Here is an 18309-nt window from a genome sequence, read left to right as displayed (position 1 = left end):
CTCACCTGCCTCAGTACCTTCTTAAATGGCGCCATCTGTTACATGAATCAAACGGAAACAAACTACCAATCCACCAAAAACAGAAAAGCATCCACTCCCTGCCGAGGTAGATGCCACTCAACGCATCTCATGTAGAGCCTATAGAGAGGCCCACCTCCCCAAGTCGAAAGATCTGCAGTCACTCTTGCCAACTCGCACCAAGTGAGTACTACAGAGCAGGAAATGACGCGGATGCCAGCTCATCTCAGATGAACCCTGATCCCTGCAACAGTCAGTAGATCCAGGCAAGTGCTGGGGCATGGCATCAGGCCAGGCAGCTATGGGACGTAGACTGCGCCAGCCACAAAGCGGGAAAAAAAAACTGCTTTGTGCAATAACTTTATACAAAAGTATTATATTTTAAAGGGAATGAACAGCCACCGTTGTTTATGTTCAACTCATTTTGCAGTACAAAACGTCACTGAAAGAACCAGTAGCGCTGTGCAACAATTTTAAATGGATCAGATTTCGTTATTGCCAGCCTCCTCCAAGATCACTGAAAATGTGTTATCAAACAGCTGTCGAGTTTCATAGAGAGCCTCAAACTGCTGCACAAGACTCGATCCGGTGTTCGGTCCTTGTACAGTGGAGCATCGGCCTGGCTGCTGGCGACAGAAGCTATTTGCCAGATCTTGGATGCGGGTGATTCTGCAGCGCTGTTGCTACTAGATCTCAAAAGACACCCAATTCTCAGATCTCAGCACCACTTCGATTCTGTGTCCCATAACATCCTAATAGAGGCGCTCTGGACCTGTGGTGTGGGCCACAAAGCGCTGAACTGGATGGCTTCGTTTCTTCAAGGATGTACTTTTAAAGTATTTTTATAATCCTATCAGTCAGAAGTGTTCCTATTGAAACCAGGAGTGCCTCAGGTCTCATGTTTGAACCCAACTTTGTTTAATGTGTACATGCGACCGCTAACATAGATCATCGCGCGGTATGGATTCACCATCATCTCCTATGCGGATGACAAGCAGCTTATCATCACGCTGCCACAGAACTCGCTCCCCTTGGCCCTTGCCCTGTGTCTCTGCCTTGCCCTGTGTCTCTGCCTTGCAGAGGTTTCTAAGTGGATGGCCTTAAATTGTCTCAAGCTCAACGCTGGGAAGACCGAGGCTCTGACCCTGGGCAATCAAGCAGATATTTGGTCCACTGCATGGTGGCCTCAGGAGTTAGGTCCAATTCCTGCCCCCAAACCTAAAGTTAAGATGCTTGGTGTTTGGTTTGGTTTGATGATAAAAAGTTGTTTGATAGTCAATTCATGGCAGTGGCAGGAAAATGTTTTGTGTTGCTTGGCAAAAAAAAGGTTATTCAGGCCTTGATTATTTCAAGACTAGATCACTACAATGTTTTGTACCTTGGAGTCACTCTGCGACGAATCAAAAGACTCCAGTGAGTGCAAAGCTCTGTGGCGCGCCTCTTATTGAATTTACCAAGGTGTGCCTCAATTAGGGCTGTGCTTAGGAAAATACATTGGCTGCCAGTAAAGCAGAGAGCATCTTTTAAAGCTTTGTGTAACTGCCACAAAGCTGTTTCTAACGAAGGGCCGAGATACCTTCAGTGGCTAGTGAACCCGTAAGAACCTTCTAGGAATTAAGGATCATCAGGGGAGGGGCTGGCGATTTTTCCAAAGATGGTGGGAGCTCTTTCAGCTATTTGGCACCACAGCAGAGGAACGCCTTGCCCCTCTTGGTTCATCAAGTGAGATGGGAAGAGGTTTTTAGGAAGAAACTTTAAAGGTGGTTTTTTGGAGCTTGGTGCTCGAGAGTTTGAAAGTGTTATGTAGGGTGCGGAAACCTGCTTCCAGCGCTGGGACACCTCATGTGAGGTAGTTATGCGCTTTATAAACTGCATTATTATTACAAATGGTATATGATTATACCATTTAGTGAAACATGCTCCTAAATTATGCATAAAAATATAGAAAGACAATGTTTTATTCTATTCAGAAAAACAAAATTCTCAGGTGTAACACCATTGAAGTCTCATTGATAGCTATTATGTTTTTTATTTTGGAGGTCTATAAACTGCAGACCGAACCGTCATTTAAAAGCCGCAATAAACATTACGTTTATGCGATGGATAAACAGTGGTAACCTGGATGCTGGCTTCCACACCAAACGCCATTTCTAGCCGTGTGAACTTGGCTGTGACCCTGGGTGTTTTTGTCTGGAAGCCTTCAGGCTCTGGCCCGCAGCCCTCATTTGCTCAACCTTTGAGACTGGGGTCTTTGCCGTTCAAATAGGGTTGGTAGATGTGAAATCCTGGCCTTACTTTACCGACAGCGGGACCCCTGGGCTTTAAATTCCCCGGCACTTGCTGGACTTGTATAAAGGATCCAAGTTCAGGAGTTTGTGAACCTACTGAAGATTGTTCTTAGCAGGCTGTGTGGGGAAGTCACCTATTTGTCTTAGGCCCTGATTACGAGTATAGGTGCTATGTATCACACATGATATATAACGATGCCACGGTTATGTTATTTATCGAGTGTGATAAGTACTATCCATTACGTGTTGTTGGGGAATAACATGCGGATTATGGTGTTTAACACACCAAAATCTACACGATACCGTAAATACCATATAGTTTTCCCTGCTAAATTTAACGAAGGTGAAGATATTCAACACATCCGATAATTATTGAATGTGTTAAATTCCTAACAACTTGTAGTTCTGACCGGTGCGTAAACAGTGGTTTACGCTCTGGATATATGGACTACCTCATAGGGCCTTAGCTGTGACACAAAAAGTGTCTCCAGGCTCCTGAGGAGTAGCATGAACCCACGACTAAGTTATTACTTGGTGGCTTGGTGGGGCGTTTTAAAATTGTTATACACAAAGAAGAAGAATATTGAGCAAAAGGCCATCACCACGTCAGATACCATTTAAATATCATAAACGCAATGCAGAAATGTGGTATGAAGCGCTGTATAAAATGTTATTAATCATAACAATGAAGAAAGGATTGATGTAGTAGGTTGTTAAATGGCACTTGTAACTATTAACCCAAATAAAAGCAACACCACTCCTGCTTCTATGGCAGTTTATATAAACAAGCACATCCAGAGTTGAGATACCACATGATTTGTCACAGATACCAGCGACATGACATTTCTCCTTCCTCAGGGTAAACGGCATACCAGTGCTCTAAGGTTCCCTGTCTTTAACAACGGGATTTCATTTTCTCGAAGACGTTCTCCAGGTGGTTAGTAAGGCTCGCTGCTATATGAGGCACTTGGACTGGGAGCTGTGGCCAGGCATAGACAAAAATTGTGATGCGAATATTAGTATGACATCTGCACAAGTGCCAATGCACTTTTGTAAACTTGGCATATCCTCATTGTCTTCAGGTAAAATACATGATCCCTTCCCTCAGAGGTAGCCATGTATCCTTTATTTGCAGGCATCTCTCTCTCTCTCTATCTATCTCTCTCTCTCTCGCTCTCTCTCTCCCTCTTACATACCATGCAAGCTGCATTACTGCGGAAAGTGTTGGGTTGGACACAAGCACTGCTGCTAAAAGGAATCCAAAAGTGGGCACCTTCCCCTAGAAGAAGTTATCAAGAATGGCACACTCTTTATGTTGTAAACCCACTTGGGAATAAAATCATCTCGCTTTGTTAACTGATTTTTAGTAAAAAATGAATTACACCTCTGGCTGGGATCTGATTCTATTTCTTCTCAGCAGTGGCCCAGCTAGGCCTCTCCTGACCGGTGCCTACTTCTGTTCCCATTTACAGTAGCCTCTGAATTCACCTATGTGAAGCAGCTTCAAGGGTGGTCTGCATGGAGCAAGTTGCCTGAGTTAATTTTTGTCCCTTTATTCTGGATATTATGATCCTGGCACTAGGTTCAGAGGGATCAGGCTATGGTTCATGATGTTTTCTAGAAGGTCCCAAGTTGTAAAGCTTTCCAGTTGTGAAGCTGCCAGCATTTCTACTTCCCTTTCCATGTTACTTCGCCACTGTGGGGGGAAGGTCCATGGCCTGGGGCCTTGGACTTTGAGCAGTTAAAGTGCCAGAGACATAAGTCGCTGGGAAAATGCAGAGTGCTTGGTAGTACAGGCGCAACGTCTATATCAGCATCCACTTAGCATTAGGTTGTTTTCCATGAAGTGTGGGTGGCCATGTCCCAGTAAATGTATCAATATGTATTGTTTCCCCAGTTCTGTGTCAGATACATTCATCAGTCTTTCTTCATGCATCCAATAGGAAGCATTTTCAACTTTACATGCAATTCTGCAGGATAAAGCATCTGTGCCTTGCCTGTTTGGTAGGATAGCACCAACGCCCGTGGCTGCATTATCTGGTATGTCCCTGGGACCTTGTCTAGCTTGTCAGCTGATGATATTTTAACCAATTTTGTTGGGGAATTATTTATTAATTCAGCAAATAATGCACGCTTCTCTTACTGGTTCACCAAAGAACAGGGTTTATAAAGTTGGTGCACCCTTTTAATTATCAGAATTTTTATAGTGTTTCTAGGCTTTTGTCTAAGGCCTGGTCTAAGTTTTTAACAATGGATGTTGAGGCATTTATGAAACCGTGGATCTCAGCAGAGACAATATCTACTTGATGCCATTATCTTCCCACTAACCGCGTCTGTTCCATTTCGATGTAATTTTCAGTTAATCCTGCCACCCTTCCATAACAGGATCCAGTGAACAACTCCAAGCCTCTTTATAGCCCATACCCTTAGGGTAAAGTGGCATGCATAGCTTCAAAACATCTTCTGCCCCACTGGAGACTTCAAAACAACATAAGAGTGGTAACCAGGGAAGGGAAATATTGGAGTATAATGTGAGTTAGTGTGTGGCTTGTGGAATGAGTATCACGGTGGAAGAGGTCGAATGGAGTGATAGGGTGAGCATGTCTTAGAAATAGTGCTTAGAAATATATCTTCTCAATTAGACTTAGGGCCTGATTTAGATCTTGGCAGACGGGTTACTCTGTCACAATGGTGATGGATATCCTGTCCACCGAAATAGCAATCAATCGATCAATCAGGATTTATAAGCACAGCTAATCACCCGATCGAGTATCCAGGTGCTTGAAAGCCCCGGAGGCTTATTCAAACAGCCAGGTCTTGAGGGCCATTCGGAATTCCGGATTTGAGGTGAATTTCAGAGGTGCGCCGGGATGTTGTTCCAGGTCTTTGCTGTGAGGTGGGAGAAGGAGCATCCTCCACTTCTGCTTCGGTAGATGCGGGCAGAATGGGCAAGTGAAAGGGAGGTGGAGTGTAGTATTCTTGATGATTGGTGGAAGTTCAGTAGGTGGTTAATGTAGGTGGGTTATTGGTTGTGTAGAGCCTTGTGTGCGTAGGTCAGCAGCTTGAATTAGCATCTCTTCTGTGAGGGGAGCCAGTGGAGTTTCCTAAGATGGGGTGTGATGTGGGTTCGTCAGAGAAGGCCGAGGATGAGTCTGGCTGTGGTGTTCAGTATGGTCTGAAGTCTCTGTAGAAAGTGTGTGGCGATTCCTCTGTAGAGGGCATTGCCATAGTCCAGTTGGCTGGTGATTAGGGCTTGAGTCACGGTGCGTCTCGTGTGTAGGGGTAGCCACTTGAAGACCTTACGTAGCATGCACAGAGTGAGGAAGTAGGTGGAGGAGACGGTGTTGATCTATGATTTCATGGTGAGCTTTTTGTCAATGATGATTCCGAGGTTTCTGACGTGGTTGGAGGGAGAGGGTGCGAATCTTAGGTCTGATGGCCACCAGGAGTCGTTTCCTGTGTTGCTGCTGTTGCCAAAGATCAGTACTTCCGTCTTGTCTGTGTTCATCTGCAGGCAGTTCTTCATCCAGTCAGCGACGTTTGCCATTCATCTGTGGAAGTTGGTTCTGGTGGTGGTCGGGTTGTTGGTGAGTGAGAGGATGAGTTGGGTGTTGTCTGCGTAGGAAATTATGTTGAGACTGTGGGATCTGACGATGTTGGCCAGCGGGGTCATATATGCGTTGAACAGCGTGGGACTGAGAGATGAGCCCTAGGGGACACCGTTGGTGATCTTCTTAGGTTCAGAGGTGAAATGTGGGAGGTAGATCTTCTGGGTTCTTCTGGTGAGGAAGGAGGTGATCCTTCTGAGCACGTCCCCTAGATGCCGATGTGGTGGAGTCTTTCGAAAAGTATGTGGTGGGATACGGTGTTGAAGGCTGCCTAGAGGTCGAGGAGGATAAAAGCAGCTTTTCTCCTCGTCGAGGTGGGTTCAGATGTTGTCGGTGGCTGTGATCAGGGTGATTTCGGTGCTGTGATTGCTGCGTGAACCAGATTTGGAGGCATTGAGTAGATGGTTCTACTCTAGATGTGTCATGAGTTGACTGTTGATGATCTTTTCCAGTACCTTTGCTGGGAATGGGAGCAGGGAGATTGGCCAGTAGTTTTTGAGTTTGCTGGGGTCGGCAGACAGTTTTTTGATTAGTGGTATGTCTTCGGCATGTTTCCAGGCATTGAGAAATGTTTTTGTGGCGATAGAGGTGTTGAGTAGGGTGGTGAGTTCCTGGCCGATCCTTTGACTTCCGAGTTTGAAGATGTGGTGCGGGCATGGGTCTGTCGGAGCTCCCTACTGAATAGATTTCGTGGTGAAGGTGGTGTCCTAGGTGGAGAGCATGCTCCAGGTAGTGAATGTGTGGCTCATGTCAGTTACGGTGGTGGAGTATCCGTCAAGGAAGTCTGTAGGTGTGGGTTGGTGTTCAAAGTTTCTGCATATGGTTGTAATTTTGTCATGGAAGGTCTTTTTGGAGGATTTCTCTGGATGTTGCTCTTGATAGGGATGATGCTGTCTGCACAAATGGTGATCCAGGCATTAACGTTTTTCCCTCCCTGTTCGAGGTTGGTGACGGTCGCAGGGTTGGAGGTGTTGAGGACGTTAGCCCAGCTGGTCTCTGAGGTTTTGTTCCACCTCCGGTGGGGGGGGTTGGTCATCTTCGGGGTGGCAGTATTGTGGCCGGAGATGTTAAATGCTCGATGAAGTGATCAGTCCATGTGAGTTCTGTGACATGGCTGTATTTGACACAGTGGCCAGAGGTGAAAATTGGGTCCAGAGTGTGTCCTGCGGTGTGTGTAGGGTCGTGGATAATATGGGTCAATCCGAGGCTGCTCATACTGTTGAGAAGGTGTGCGGTGTTTTTGTCATTGGGTTTCTCTATGTGGAAATTTAGGTTGCCGAGGAAGATGTAGTACTTGGACTATGCTAGGGTAGCAATGAAGTCTGCAATGGTGTTGCAGAAGCTGCAGCGCGGGCCTGCGGGGGGTCGGCATGCGAAAGGGCCTCTGATGGTTGTCTTGTCGTCCGTGGGAGCTTGACGTTGAGATGTTCCATGGGGTTGTCGGTGGTGGTGGTACACTGTATGGTCTCTTTGTGGATGATAGCTGTTCCACCTCCTGGCAAGTTGGTGCGGTCCTGGTGAGTGATTTTATATCCATTCGGGATCGCTGTGGCAATGTTTGTGACGGATGTGGGGTTGAGCCAGGTTTCAGTGAGGAAGACGATGTCGGGAGCGAGGGTGGCGATGAGGTCCCGTAATTCAGTAGAATTGCTTGCGTAGTGAGCGTGTGTTGAGAAGGGCGTATGTGAGTGGGTGTTTTTGTTCAGGTGGTGTCTGTGGTGTGGTGGGGCTAGTCGGTGGGCTGGTGTGCGTGCAGTGGCAGGAGAAGTGGCAGTGGGTGCAGGTGAAAGGTCCTACTGTGGAGTGTGGGTCGGTGTCACGATCCTTGCGAGACACCTGAAAAAGGCCGGAAGGAAGACCGGCGCCCCCAGCTATTGCTCCGCTGCAAGCAGAGGAATGTGCAGCAGGAGCCAAACTACAGCTCCCAGAAGACTCTGGGACACCGAGCTCAAGAGTACAGGAAGCAGTGCCGATCACATGACCGCCGCTATAAGACCCTCCCCCTCTGTGGGAACGGGGCTTGACAATCCGTTTGAACTACCCGAAGACGGCGCTTAGCGGATGGTGATCCCCGCTGGAGGACGAGCGCACGCCGACGTCCAAATCCGCAAACCAGAGACCCGTCGTCACGAAGCCTGAGACGGAACTTCCTCGAAGCCCTTTTTTGTTCCTTCGTCTTGCCGATCCTTGTTTGGGGGCGCCAAAATCAGGTAATTAGATGGGGCGCGGTGGGAGGAGCGGGAGCACTCCTTCCACGACATTTGCCGAGGCAGTGGAGTTAACTGCTTAGGACTCAGGTTGACTTCGCAGCCAACGCGGGGAACGCGTTTGTGCTGCAAGACTCAGCCGCTGTTTCTTGACATTGTATAAACTTCGCAGCCAACGCAGGGAACGCGTTTGTGCTGCAAGACTCAGCCGCCTTTTATTTACATTGGGTATCTTCGTAGCAAACGCGTGGCACGCGTGTGTGCCGCCTAAGGAATAACGATAGTGAGGATAACTATCGTAGTTGTGGGTGCACGGAAAGGACTCCTCACGGATAGCGCAGGGGCGCTTTCAATGGACTACCAACATCGCCAGTGGCCGTGAAGTGAACGACTACATAGACTGGGGGTTTCTGGACTACTGAACTCATTTGGTACATAGTGGACCTCTAGAGAGAAAAAGGCAAGAGAGTAGGTGGCCTCATCTTCCCTAACCCACTATCTTTTTGTCTCCTCCTTTCTGCAGCCTGCTAAGAGAGTAAACCCATAGCTCCACCCGTTTGCTGATAGAAGACACCACATTGACCCCAAGATCTTCTTTAATTAATTCTCTCTTTTCCCCCGGTGTGCCTCTCCCACGCGCTGGTGTTGGTTTGCGGGCATCAGCGTGGGGTTGCACACGGGTGAAGTAGAGACTTCTCTACAAGTCATCGTTCCTGCCGGTCGATTAGCAAGGTTAGTGGCTGCCTGAAGTATACGGCTACTACCGGCCTGACAGTCGGCGAGGGTGTAGTGTTTGTTGCGGCGTCGAGGGTGTAGAGCTCAGCGATGGTGTATCTTCGGAGGATGGCAGGGCCAGGGGTTGTGGCGCTGGGAGAGGTCCAGGTGCGGACGGGCACCGAGAGGCACGCCTTTGGTGCTTGTTTGGTACTACAGCAGCACAGCCACTGCGCGGTCGGGCTGCGGCATGCATTAAGTAGGTCCTAGAATGGGCAGGGCCTCTTTTGGTGGGAAGAATAGTGAGTGGGAAATCCCAGTCGGAAAAACCCCAGTGGGAAAACCAGGGCAGCTGCGGTGTCAGTCTGGAACAAGCAGGAACTGGGGTCCACAGGCAAGTGGCAAGCTATGCGTTCAGGTGCCAATATAAATCCCATAGGACGTAATGGGATTTATATTTAGGCGGACGGGATATCAATCACCGTTGTGTGGGAGTAACCTGTCCACCAAGCTCTAAATCAGGCCCTTAATATTCTCTCAAAACATGGTTTGTTTGCCATTGGTAGGGACAGATAGCCCTCCTAGTACTCATGTGTCCCATCTTTTATTTAGGTTTGCAGACTAAGATTCAAAGAAAAAAGTCCACATTGTCTCTCAGTTATCGCTTTAAATAATGTCTATGACTGAATAAAAACCTATAAGCAACATAGGAACAACTTTCCCCAGTAGGTACTCATGTTCATTGAGGGAACCCTAAGTCTTAACAATGACTAAGTCTAAATTGGTTTGACGTGCAGGTGATATTTGTTGTTTGTTTGCAGGCTCCTCTGATGTCATGGATACATGTTGGCTAGGACCATCTTTGACAATAGGGTTAGGCAGCTGCAAACAGTAAAACAGAAGCTGCTGTGGAGGTGTTCAACACATTAGAGGACAGACACATGATATCTGGCATCAAGAGTTGGTACTACTGTGAGGTGTAGGGCCTGGGAAACAGGGCCCCTCCTTAATTACAAGTTTTGTCTCTCCACGGTAATTCTACTCAGGGCGATAGGGGGAAAGGAAGGATTGAGTTTAACGTTTTCAAGTAAACAAAATAGGTTTGGCTTTCAGGTTCCATTAATCAAATTATATTAACCAGTTGCCACATTATTTTGTTAACTGAAAATCTGCTTTTTAAATAATTTTATTGGTCGTATTTTTATATTGTGAACATCGCCCCAAGGGGAAGCAATGCAAGTCATAGTACTCTTTAGTATGAGCAAGGTGCAAACACAATAACCTATCAGTGAGAGCTGAGGGGTCATGGTATGGTGTGCCTAGGTAGAAGAAGAGAGGCAAGAGAGAGTCAGTCAGATGGTGGCAGGAATATGAAGAAGAGCTGGGTTTACCTCTTTTATGAAGTCCTGTAGTGACGGAGAGAACCTGAGATACAGAGGGAGTTCATTCTATTGTCTTCTGCAGAAGAGCTTGTTTATGTTTTCATGTCCTCTGAGGGTAGTGCACTTTTTGAGTGCATAGGCTCATAGATCACTTCGCAGGAATTTAATTTGACTCAGGCTTGAAAGGTGAGCATGGGAAGTCATTTTATTGTGTGGATGTGGGACGATGAGTGTTGCAGATCATACTGTGTATGAAGGCCACCATCAGTTTTGTGGGTGTATGACTGATGTGTTATTGTTTAGCTACAGTGCATGAGTCAGGTCTGCCAATGAAGAGAAAGTCAGGTTGTTATGTGTGATGAGAACAATAATTGTGGGTATCTATCAGTGGGTTGAGGCAGATTAAAACCCAAGGGCATAATTACAAGCCCCTCCTGCCACCGGAGCGTCACTTTTTTTGATGCTTGGTGGCACTGTGTGCTGGCCCATATTTACAAGGCCACACAAAGCCACTTTGCGTGGCTTTACACAACCTTGTAAATATGTCCCTCTTTCACACAGTACTCTGCTCTAAAGACACGTGTCATGGGTATCGCTTTGGGTGTTCCCACGCAACACCCATGGCTTTTTTAAACTGCCCCAGAATTACAAGGATTCGTAAATCTGAGGCAGCGCCAAAAACTAATGCCTTTCCAGGGGAGGTGTTAAAGTGGTGCAACAAAGAGAAATACTTTTATTTCTCCTCGTTTTTTGATCAGGACACGTAGAAGGAGCAGAATGCCATTAATGATTGTTTTTGTGCACAAACACAATCATCCCTGCAACGCAGGCACCCTTTCACCATGGTGCAAGGGTGCCTGAATTGGCGCACTGCTGCTGTTTATGCGCCTGTGCAGGGGAGAACACAGGGGTGCGCAGTATTCTTCTAAATACAGTGCACCCCTGCGTTTCTGAAATGACAGTTTTGCGCCACGCAGTGCCATTTCATTGTAAATATGCCCTCTGGTCTCCTACTACCAAAGGGGCACTAGAAGCAGATTACTGTACTAGACAGCACTCGACCACAGGCCATCGCTTCCGTGCAAATACATAAATGTAGATTTCTTGGTAAAGTTTGAGTGCAGTGTTGCGATGTGGATGGTAAGGCAATTTAGAGGTTTGCGTAGGTAATTGAGAGCAGTTGGAAGGGGTGAAACGGGAGAGGCTAGAGAGTCTGAATAAATCTAATATGAATTTGTTTCGCTTTTGTCTGTGAAGAATATAAATGAGTCAGAAGCTCCTGGTTCTGAGATCTGAAAGCTTTGCTTGTCCCTCGGAAACAACATTACTCTCAGAAGCAGGGTCAATGTCAAGGCACTGACTGCTGGAATTGTCTTGCAGATGCTGTCCGCCACAATTCAACAGGTTGATGGGGATGGAGCGCTGGCGAATTTGTAAGTAGAAATAGACCAGGGCTCTCATTTTAAGTGAAGCATAAAATTCCGTGCATTAATTTAATGAATGCATCCATAATTACTGGCACCATCGATATCATTAATTTGGGGATCTAAAATGTCCTCCACATTCTGAGTAATGTCCTAATGTGAGAGAAAGAACATTGGTTATCTGTGTACTTCAGCCGATTTCCACAATTTCAGTGCACTTTTCCAGGACAAATTCCTGCAGTTTTGACCAGGCCAATTTGTTCTCAGAAACTCTGCATCTAATGATACTGCATGCTAAACCACTGCATCAGTTGTATTTCCTAGTTTTTCCACTAACTCCTGTTACCAGCAATAACGTTTCATTTGAAATTCTGTATGTACAGAAATATACGTTCTGGATTATGGGAGCTTTCATCCTTAAAAGCATGTGCTATGCAAAGTCGGAGACTTTTGTAAAGACGAAAAGCCAAATCTCAATATGTCATAAAAATTACATTGTGACCTGCACATGTCTTTATGATTCACAAGGTTATGATTCGTTGTGAATCGCGGGAATACTTTTGTGCCTCCCAACAATCCACAAGACAACGCAGCGCTTTGTGGCAGCTCATGTTACAGCAAAGCTTTGAAAGGGTTCATGACAAACAGCTTCTACTGTGCACATGACAGCTGTGATCATTGGAGGGACCAGACAGCATCCCCAAGGACTGTTGTATGCTTCCCCTGCGCCCTCTTTTAGGTCTTTCCTACAGACACAAGGGGACCTCATGTCACCAATACAGAATGAATGAGATTTTGCTCCGCTCCCTTCATCCACTTGCTGCTAGCACTTTGTTTTGCTGCCAGTGGCTGGATGGGCTGCGCCTAAAGCCATGGCAATTCGTGGAAGATTACATAAGGCTTTAAGTAGTCCCATCTGTGACCTCTCCACAGTTCTGCGCCCCCTGACTATTTTAATGTTTCCCCAAACAGCCCAATCCAGGATGATGACCGCTTCCACTGCCCCACCTCATCACGTCCTGCTAGCTGGGCTGGGGTACTTCACCAGTGCTTGTTGACTTGTTTCACAAGCAGTGGAAAAGTCAACTGTTCCAAAATAGCTGCCTGTGCATATATAGTGGCATAGAGTTTCAAAAGCGATAATAAACTACATCAAAAGATGGCCACTGCACATGCGTACCCATGCACGATGGCCACTTTTTAATAGAGTTTCTTATGTTTATCTGAAGCTACATTACAAGACGCACGCTGTGCAAGCACACACACGGAAGGTGGCTGCTTATGGGCCAAAAAATACATACAGTGTGTTGGTGCCCAGTAGCTAGGAGGCATATTTGCTTTGCCAATGGTTGTTACTTTTCGGCACTGCTATTTCACTTTCTTTAAGGGGTAGGGTTTGTAATAAAGGAACGTTGCGAATGTGAATAAAAGACGGAGATCTGCTGTCTCTTGCATGCCTCCTTCCACATGTGCATTGGATCACGAGTATTCTCAGATGGAATCTTCTCAGACCTGGGGAGTTCTTCCCGAGAATATTTTTAAGAAGGGTCAAAATTATGTCAGTTACGACACATGTTCTAGGATAATGGTAAATGATAACCATAGCTTGCATAGTCTACAGGGGGCCTTAAACATACCAATATTGCATACAGTGCGCAAGAGGCATTATTAACGTGCTCCAGCAAGAATAGGTACGTGCTCAAGAGGTACATTCGCAGGACCAGGTCAGAGGTATCATCCTAATGAAGCATTTCACCATGAGTGGGAGCTGCTCAGCAATACTTTTAACCAAGCATTGGCATAGCCAATAGGTCTCGCCTTTGGGACCTTATAAGTGTTTAGCTATGCAACAGTCGCATAACTAAATACTTATAAGGTCCCAAAAGCGAGACCTATTGGCTATGCCAAGCGGCCGTGCGGCCGGGAAAGTGATCGCGATCAAACATCAAAGCGGCAGCGAAAGTGAAAGTAATCGCGGTCAAGCGCGGCGCGCGCGACCACACACATGCACTGTAGCTCTAGGCTGGGCTGGTAGCACTTTTTGGAGCCCTCTCAATAAGTCTCGCCAGACAAGCGCATGCGCTGGGTCAGGCGAGACCTAAAAAGGGGTCATTTTTGACTCTTTTTACTACATTGGATTTTGAGCACACACATACATTTCATAAGTGATAAACTATGCCACTAGTTAACAGGCTACACAAACAAATGATGGACGGAATGCTGAATAAATCATACATTCACCCTCAGTCAAAAGATCTGGGTTAAATCCATTGTACTTTTGCTCACCATGCCACCCCAGTTTAGACCCAGTCATATGCAAATCAGTCTTGACCCTGTTCCTTATGGAAACAGTCCAGCCCGAACTGCCAAGCCATGTCTTCCCTGGACCGGAAACAAGCATCCTGGGACCAGTTTTGGTGTTTCACCCTTCTTCAGCCAAGATAGCTTGATTCCAGTGGCATGGAGAGCACAGAACCCATGTCTGGGCATACCCGTCCCACTCGGAGTGACAAATGCAAAAAGAACAATTGATGGACAGAATGAGGAACAATGTCATACATTCACCCAGTACAGAGATCTTGGCCTAAATCCATCGTTTTTTTTGCTTACCATGCCATTCCAGTTTTAACCCAGCCATTTGCAAATCGTTCTTGACCCTGTGCCTCATGAGAACAGTCCAGCCCGAACTGCCAAACCAGGTGCTTCCTGAACCGGAAACAAGCATCCTGGGACTAGTTTCGGGATATTACCTCTCATCAGCCAGGCTAGCTTGAATCCAGTGGCACAGTGGGCATTCCCATCCCACTTAGGGCAAAAAGTGCTATGCAAACAGCATTTTATGAGTTACATTCTTTCCGGGACAGTTTGCACTGCAGTCTAACTTGAGCAGAGAAGAGCCTCTCCAATGCTTAATTATGCATAAAGGCAGCAGCGGCTTATGAAGGTAAAGGCTGTGAGTGGGGTCTAAGACTTCTTTCCTGCCCCCAGACAGTCTGTACGTGCTCCTGGCCTATCAGAGACTGCCATTGATTACGAGGCATGGACAGATTGCCTGAAGGAATTCTGTGCGATTGCCTCTGCCCAGTAGAAGGCGGTTTCATTCTCTTTCTACATTTTTCTGTTCACTGCATGGTCTGCTCTGATTTAGCCTGTCAGCTGTGGAGTGAGTCCACTGGTTTCTTGGGCAGATCCACAGATTTTTCTGAGCCAGTTGTCTGCATATCCACATAGTGCAATAAATATTGGGGCAAACGGATCAGTCTGAGAAAAGGTACTAAATTATGTGACTGTCCCCAAAAACCAAGGATTTACAATACCCTTGGTCATGGCTCACTCTGATGTGCATCCGGACCCTGTCCTCTTTGCATTTTTTTATAGTCCGGCTTGCCAGACAATCATGTGAGCATCGCTAAAGAGCATCTTTGGTCCCGCCTACATGTTGTGGCCGGAGTACGTTTTGGTCGGGCAAAAGCTGTGTGCATCCACAAAAAGGTGCTTGCCCTCCACATAGCTGTGATTATTTTGTTTATTTAACTAGCAGCCCGAGGTTGAATTTCCAGGGGCACACACATGACATTGTAATGCTAATAAAGTGTCTTAGACAACTAGATCCTTTTTGGTGTTTTTATCTGGCAGCAGCACAGAAGAGAAGGAGGTGGGCAGTCATTAACCTAGACAGATTTGTAGTACTTAGGTGTGGCTTGACTGTGCATTAATAAACCAGACCTATTGGCATTGCCAATGCTTGTCTACTTATTCTTGAAGCGACTACTAGGTTATTACTCATAATTAGTGTAATAAAACTACCAACCATTGATGAGAGTAAGGATCTAGCGGCCTTAGGTAAGCAATGACATCTGTCTGATGGCAGGTGCATGGAGGCCCAGGCATGAGCCATCAGACAGAGTGTCCAGTGATGGCTAAGTATACTGGAGTTAACTGTCGACATATGAGACACCTATGATAAAACACATACTACATATAGGTAGTGCGTGCCACAAGGAGCACCAATCGCAAAATGCTGACTGGGGCATAGTAGAGGTAATTCTTGCATATAAGGCACCTGTGGCAAAATGCAGGCCTGGCATAATACAGGCAATACTTAGCATCCGGGGCACCCATGAAAAATTCCTGGAGCTGGCATACTGCAGGTAATTCCAGTCATAACAGGCACCTGTGACAAAATCCTTCAACTCTAGAGTACTTACTGGGAAATGATTGATTGATTTGTGGTTTTATAAAGCATGCAATTTTGCCAAAAGGTGACACACAATTACATTCAGGGGACACCCATTGTACCCGTTAAAAAGCATGGCACCAAACCCTAGCGAGCAATAGGTTTCATTGACTTAGCAGAACAATTGCTTTTAAGAAAATCTATGTAAAATATATGATATTCGAATGCCATATTTTTCAAACTTTTCTTGGTGGGCGGATCTCTCTGTATCTCCCTAGAGTCGCTCACTTTCCTAGTTCCGCAGAACTTACTTCAAGTATTAGGCTACAACTCTTTCAGAGGTCACGAGTCACTACTGACGAATCCTAATCCTGGAACAATGAAAGAAAGTTTTTTGGTGTACATACCACAGTTGTCCTCATCGCTGTCGTCTTCACAGTCTGCCTGCCCATCACATCTCCTGGAAGCCAAAACACATCTTCCCGAGCGGCACTTGAAGTGACTGGGCGAGCATTCTAGAACGGATAAGGAGAACGCATTTCAGCAAATTTTCATAGCGCGCAAAAACAGCAAATTGTATTATGCTGGGCAAATCAATTTTATGAATGCAAATTTGGAGATATGATAGCACTAAATAGTAAGACATGGAGATTCAGAATAAATAGGGCAGGCACTGTAGAATTGTACATAATGTAGAGTGTTAGCAAATTCGCCCAGCCCTGGGCTTTCTTCTAATGACGTAATACATTCATAATGACAATCAGAAATAGGTTTTAAAGCTCTTTAGGAATTATAGAATTGGGTCACATCAACTGAGTTAGATTGTATTGGTTTTAAAGTGAAAGACCAAGCATTGAACACCATGCCTCTGATTGTATGGCGTCTCTGGTATCCTACACAGCGCGGATCATTGCTCAGGAAGAAGGATACTGCAAGGGTTCCAAATATTCAATGGCCTTACTTAAAGCATTGAATAAAAAGAAACACTTTTGCCACAAAAAATATTTGTCTCCTTTTGATAAAGCCGGCTTACCGAATTTAAATAATATATATCGCAATCTAGCCTTTCTAAAATGTGGATTACATTTTCTATAAAAGAATTTAATGAGAGAGAACTTTATACAGTGACCTCTTTTGGTTTGTTTTCTATTTGTAAAGTAAAAGCAAGAATGCTTCCGGAGGGCTCGTCATTTTGTGGCTAATTCGTATACTTCGATTAAAAGTTCCTTGGATTTAGGTGGTGGGTGGGTAATAACAACGGTCTAGGACATACCAAGTCCAACCTCGCATGTTTCTTCCTCCTTCAGAGGGGACTAAATGAACCAAAATCGCCACCCATTTACTACTTGTTTGGAGCCCATTTTCTGGGAACGTGGTGGGGGAAAGCTGGGGTCAGAGTTTACTGCTCCCATGTTGTGCAGCAGGAGAAGGGCCGGATGTAACACCTGCCCTGAAATCCCAGAAACACCGGGCTTTTTAGAATGGCCCAGTGTGGTATCCTCCCCAGGGCATATCACTACGGGCCACTCGTAATAGGGGTCTTAGAGTTTTCGCATACCATACCTACCAACCTTGGATTACAGCCCAGCCATGTGTAATTTAGAAATTACTTGAAAGCCGTGTTCACGTGTGCTTCTTTGACCAGATATTTTCCTTGCAAGATGGCTCAGATGAGCCATGTATGCGTTTGCAGCTGGCATCCGTGTCTTCGAATACTGGCAAGGGTGACTTTGCTGTTTATTCTTTCAAAAGTCGATAAATCACCTACCGTTAATTTGGGTAATGGTAAAACCTGTTATTTACAGCTCTCCAGATTGGCAATTCTGCGGTGAATAAGTCATACAAACATGCTGTTTTTATTTTACTTTACCATATATTTGAGAAACTTGCCTCAATTGTTTTGTGGCATAATGGCTTCATTGATTTGCCTGTCAATTGAAATTTCTGTAGGAATTTGTGTTGTAATATGACTTTCCTTTTTGGATTGAATATTTTGTCCAAAGTTTTTAAAAGTGAAGCATATTGAACCACTACTTCACTGATGTCAGCCTCTCCGCCAGTATGAACTTTGACGGCTTCTTTGTGAAGAGGTTTCACAAAACTTCTGCCTTCACAACCCAAATTACAAAATATAAGTACTTTTTTCTTTTCTCAAATAAATGCGTGCCCATCAATGGCATCAAGATGAGCTTTGAATGCTTCCTGCCATTGGCCCCAATTCAATGGTGGGGTTCCTGGCATCAACATGAATGACATGAATGGAAGAAGAACAGTCATTGTCTCCATTGTGTTGCTGCGCACTATGCACAACTGGTGAGTTGCTGCTCCACTGTTGCTTTTTTCACGACTGAGGATTACCATTCCTGCATTTTGCCATGTGCTTGTTCATATAACTAAAAACAGATATGAAATAAGGTGTGTCTGATACAGTTATAAAAGGCAGGTTCAATCAATTGGCCCACCTGAAACCCTTAGTGAATGTGCCAGATAT

At 45.7% G+C, this 18309-nt stretch overlaps 1 protein-coding gene across 1 annotated transcript in view; it reads right to left on the bottom strand.

The window, feature by feature from the left end:
- The window catches only part of CORIN (corin, serine peptidase), a 1570916-nt gene that overhangs the window by 261885 nt on the left and 1290722 nt on the right, over window positions 1-18309 (bottom strand). Inside the window, exon 13 of the mRNA XM_085642146.1 lies at window positions 16226-16333. Within this exon, the coding sequence (XP_085498272.1) occupies window positions 16226-16333 (108 nt within the window). The remainder of the gene's footprint in view (window positions 1-16225; window positions 16334-18309) is intronic.

This window comes from Triturus cristatus, chromosome 2_2 (genome assembly GCF_964204655.1).
Source record: "Triturus cristatus chromosome 2_2, aTriCri1.1, whole genome shotgun sequence".
Classification (NCBI taxonomy): Eukaryota; Metazoa; Chordata; class Amphibia; order Caudata; family Salamandridae; genus Triturus; species Triturus cristatus.
This window is presented reverse-complemented; position numbering and strand designations above follow the sequence as displayed.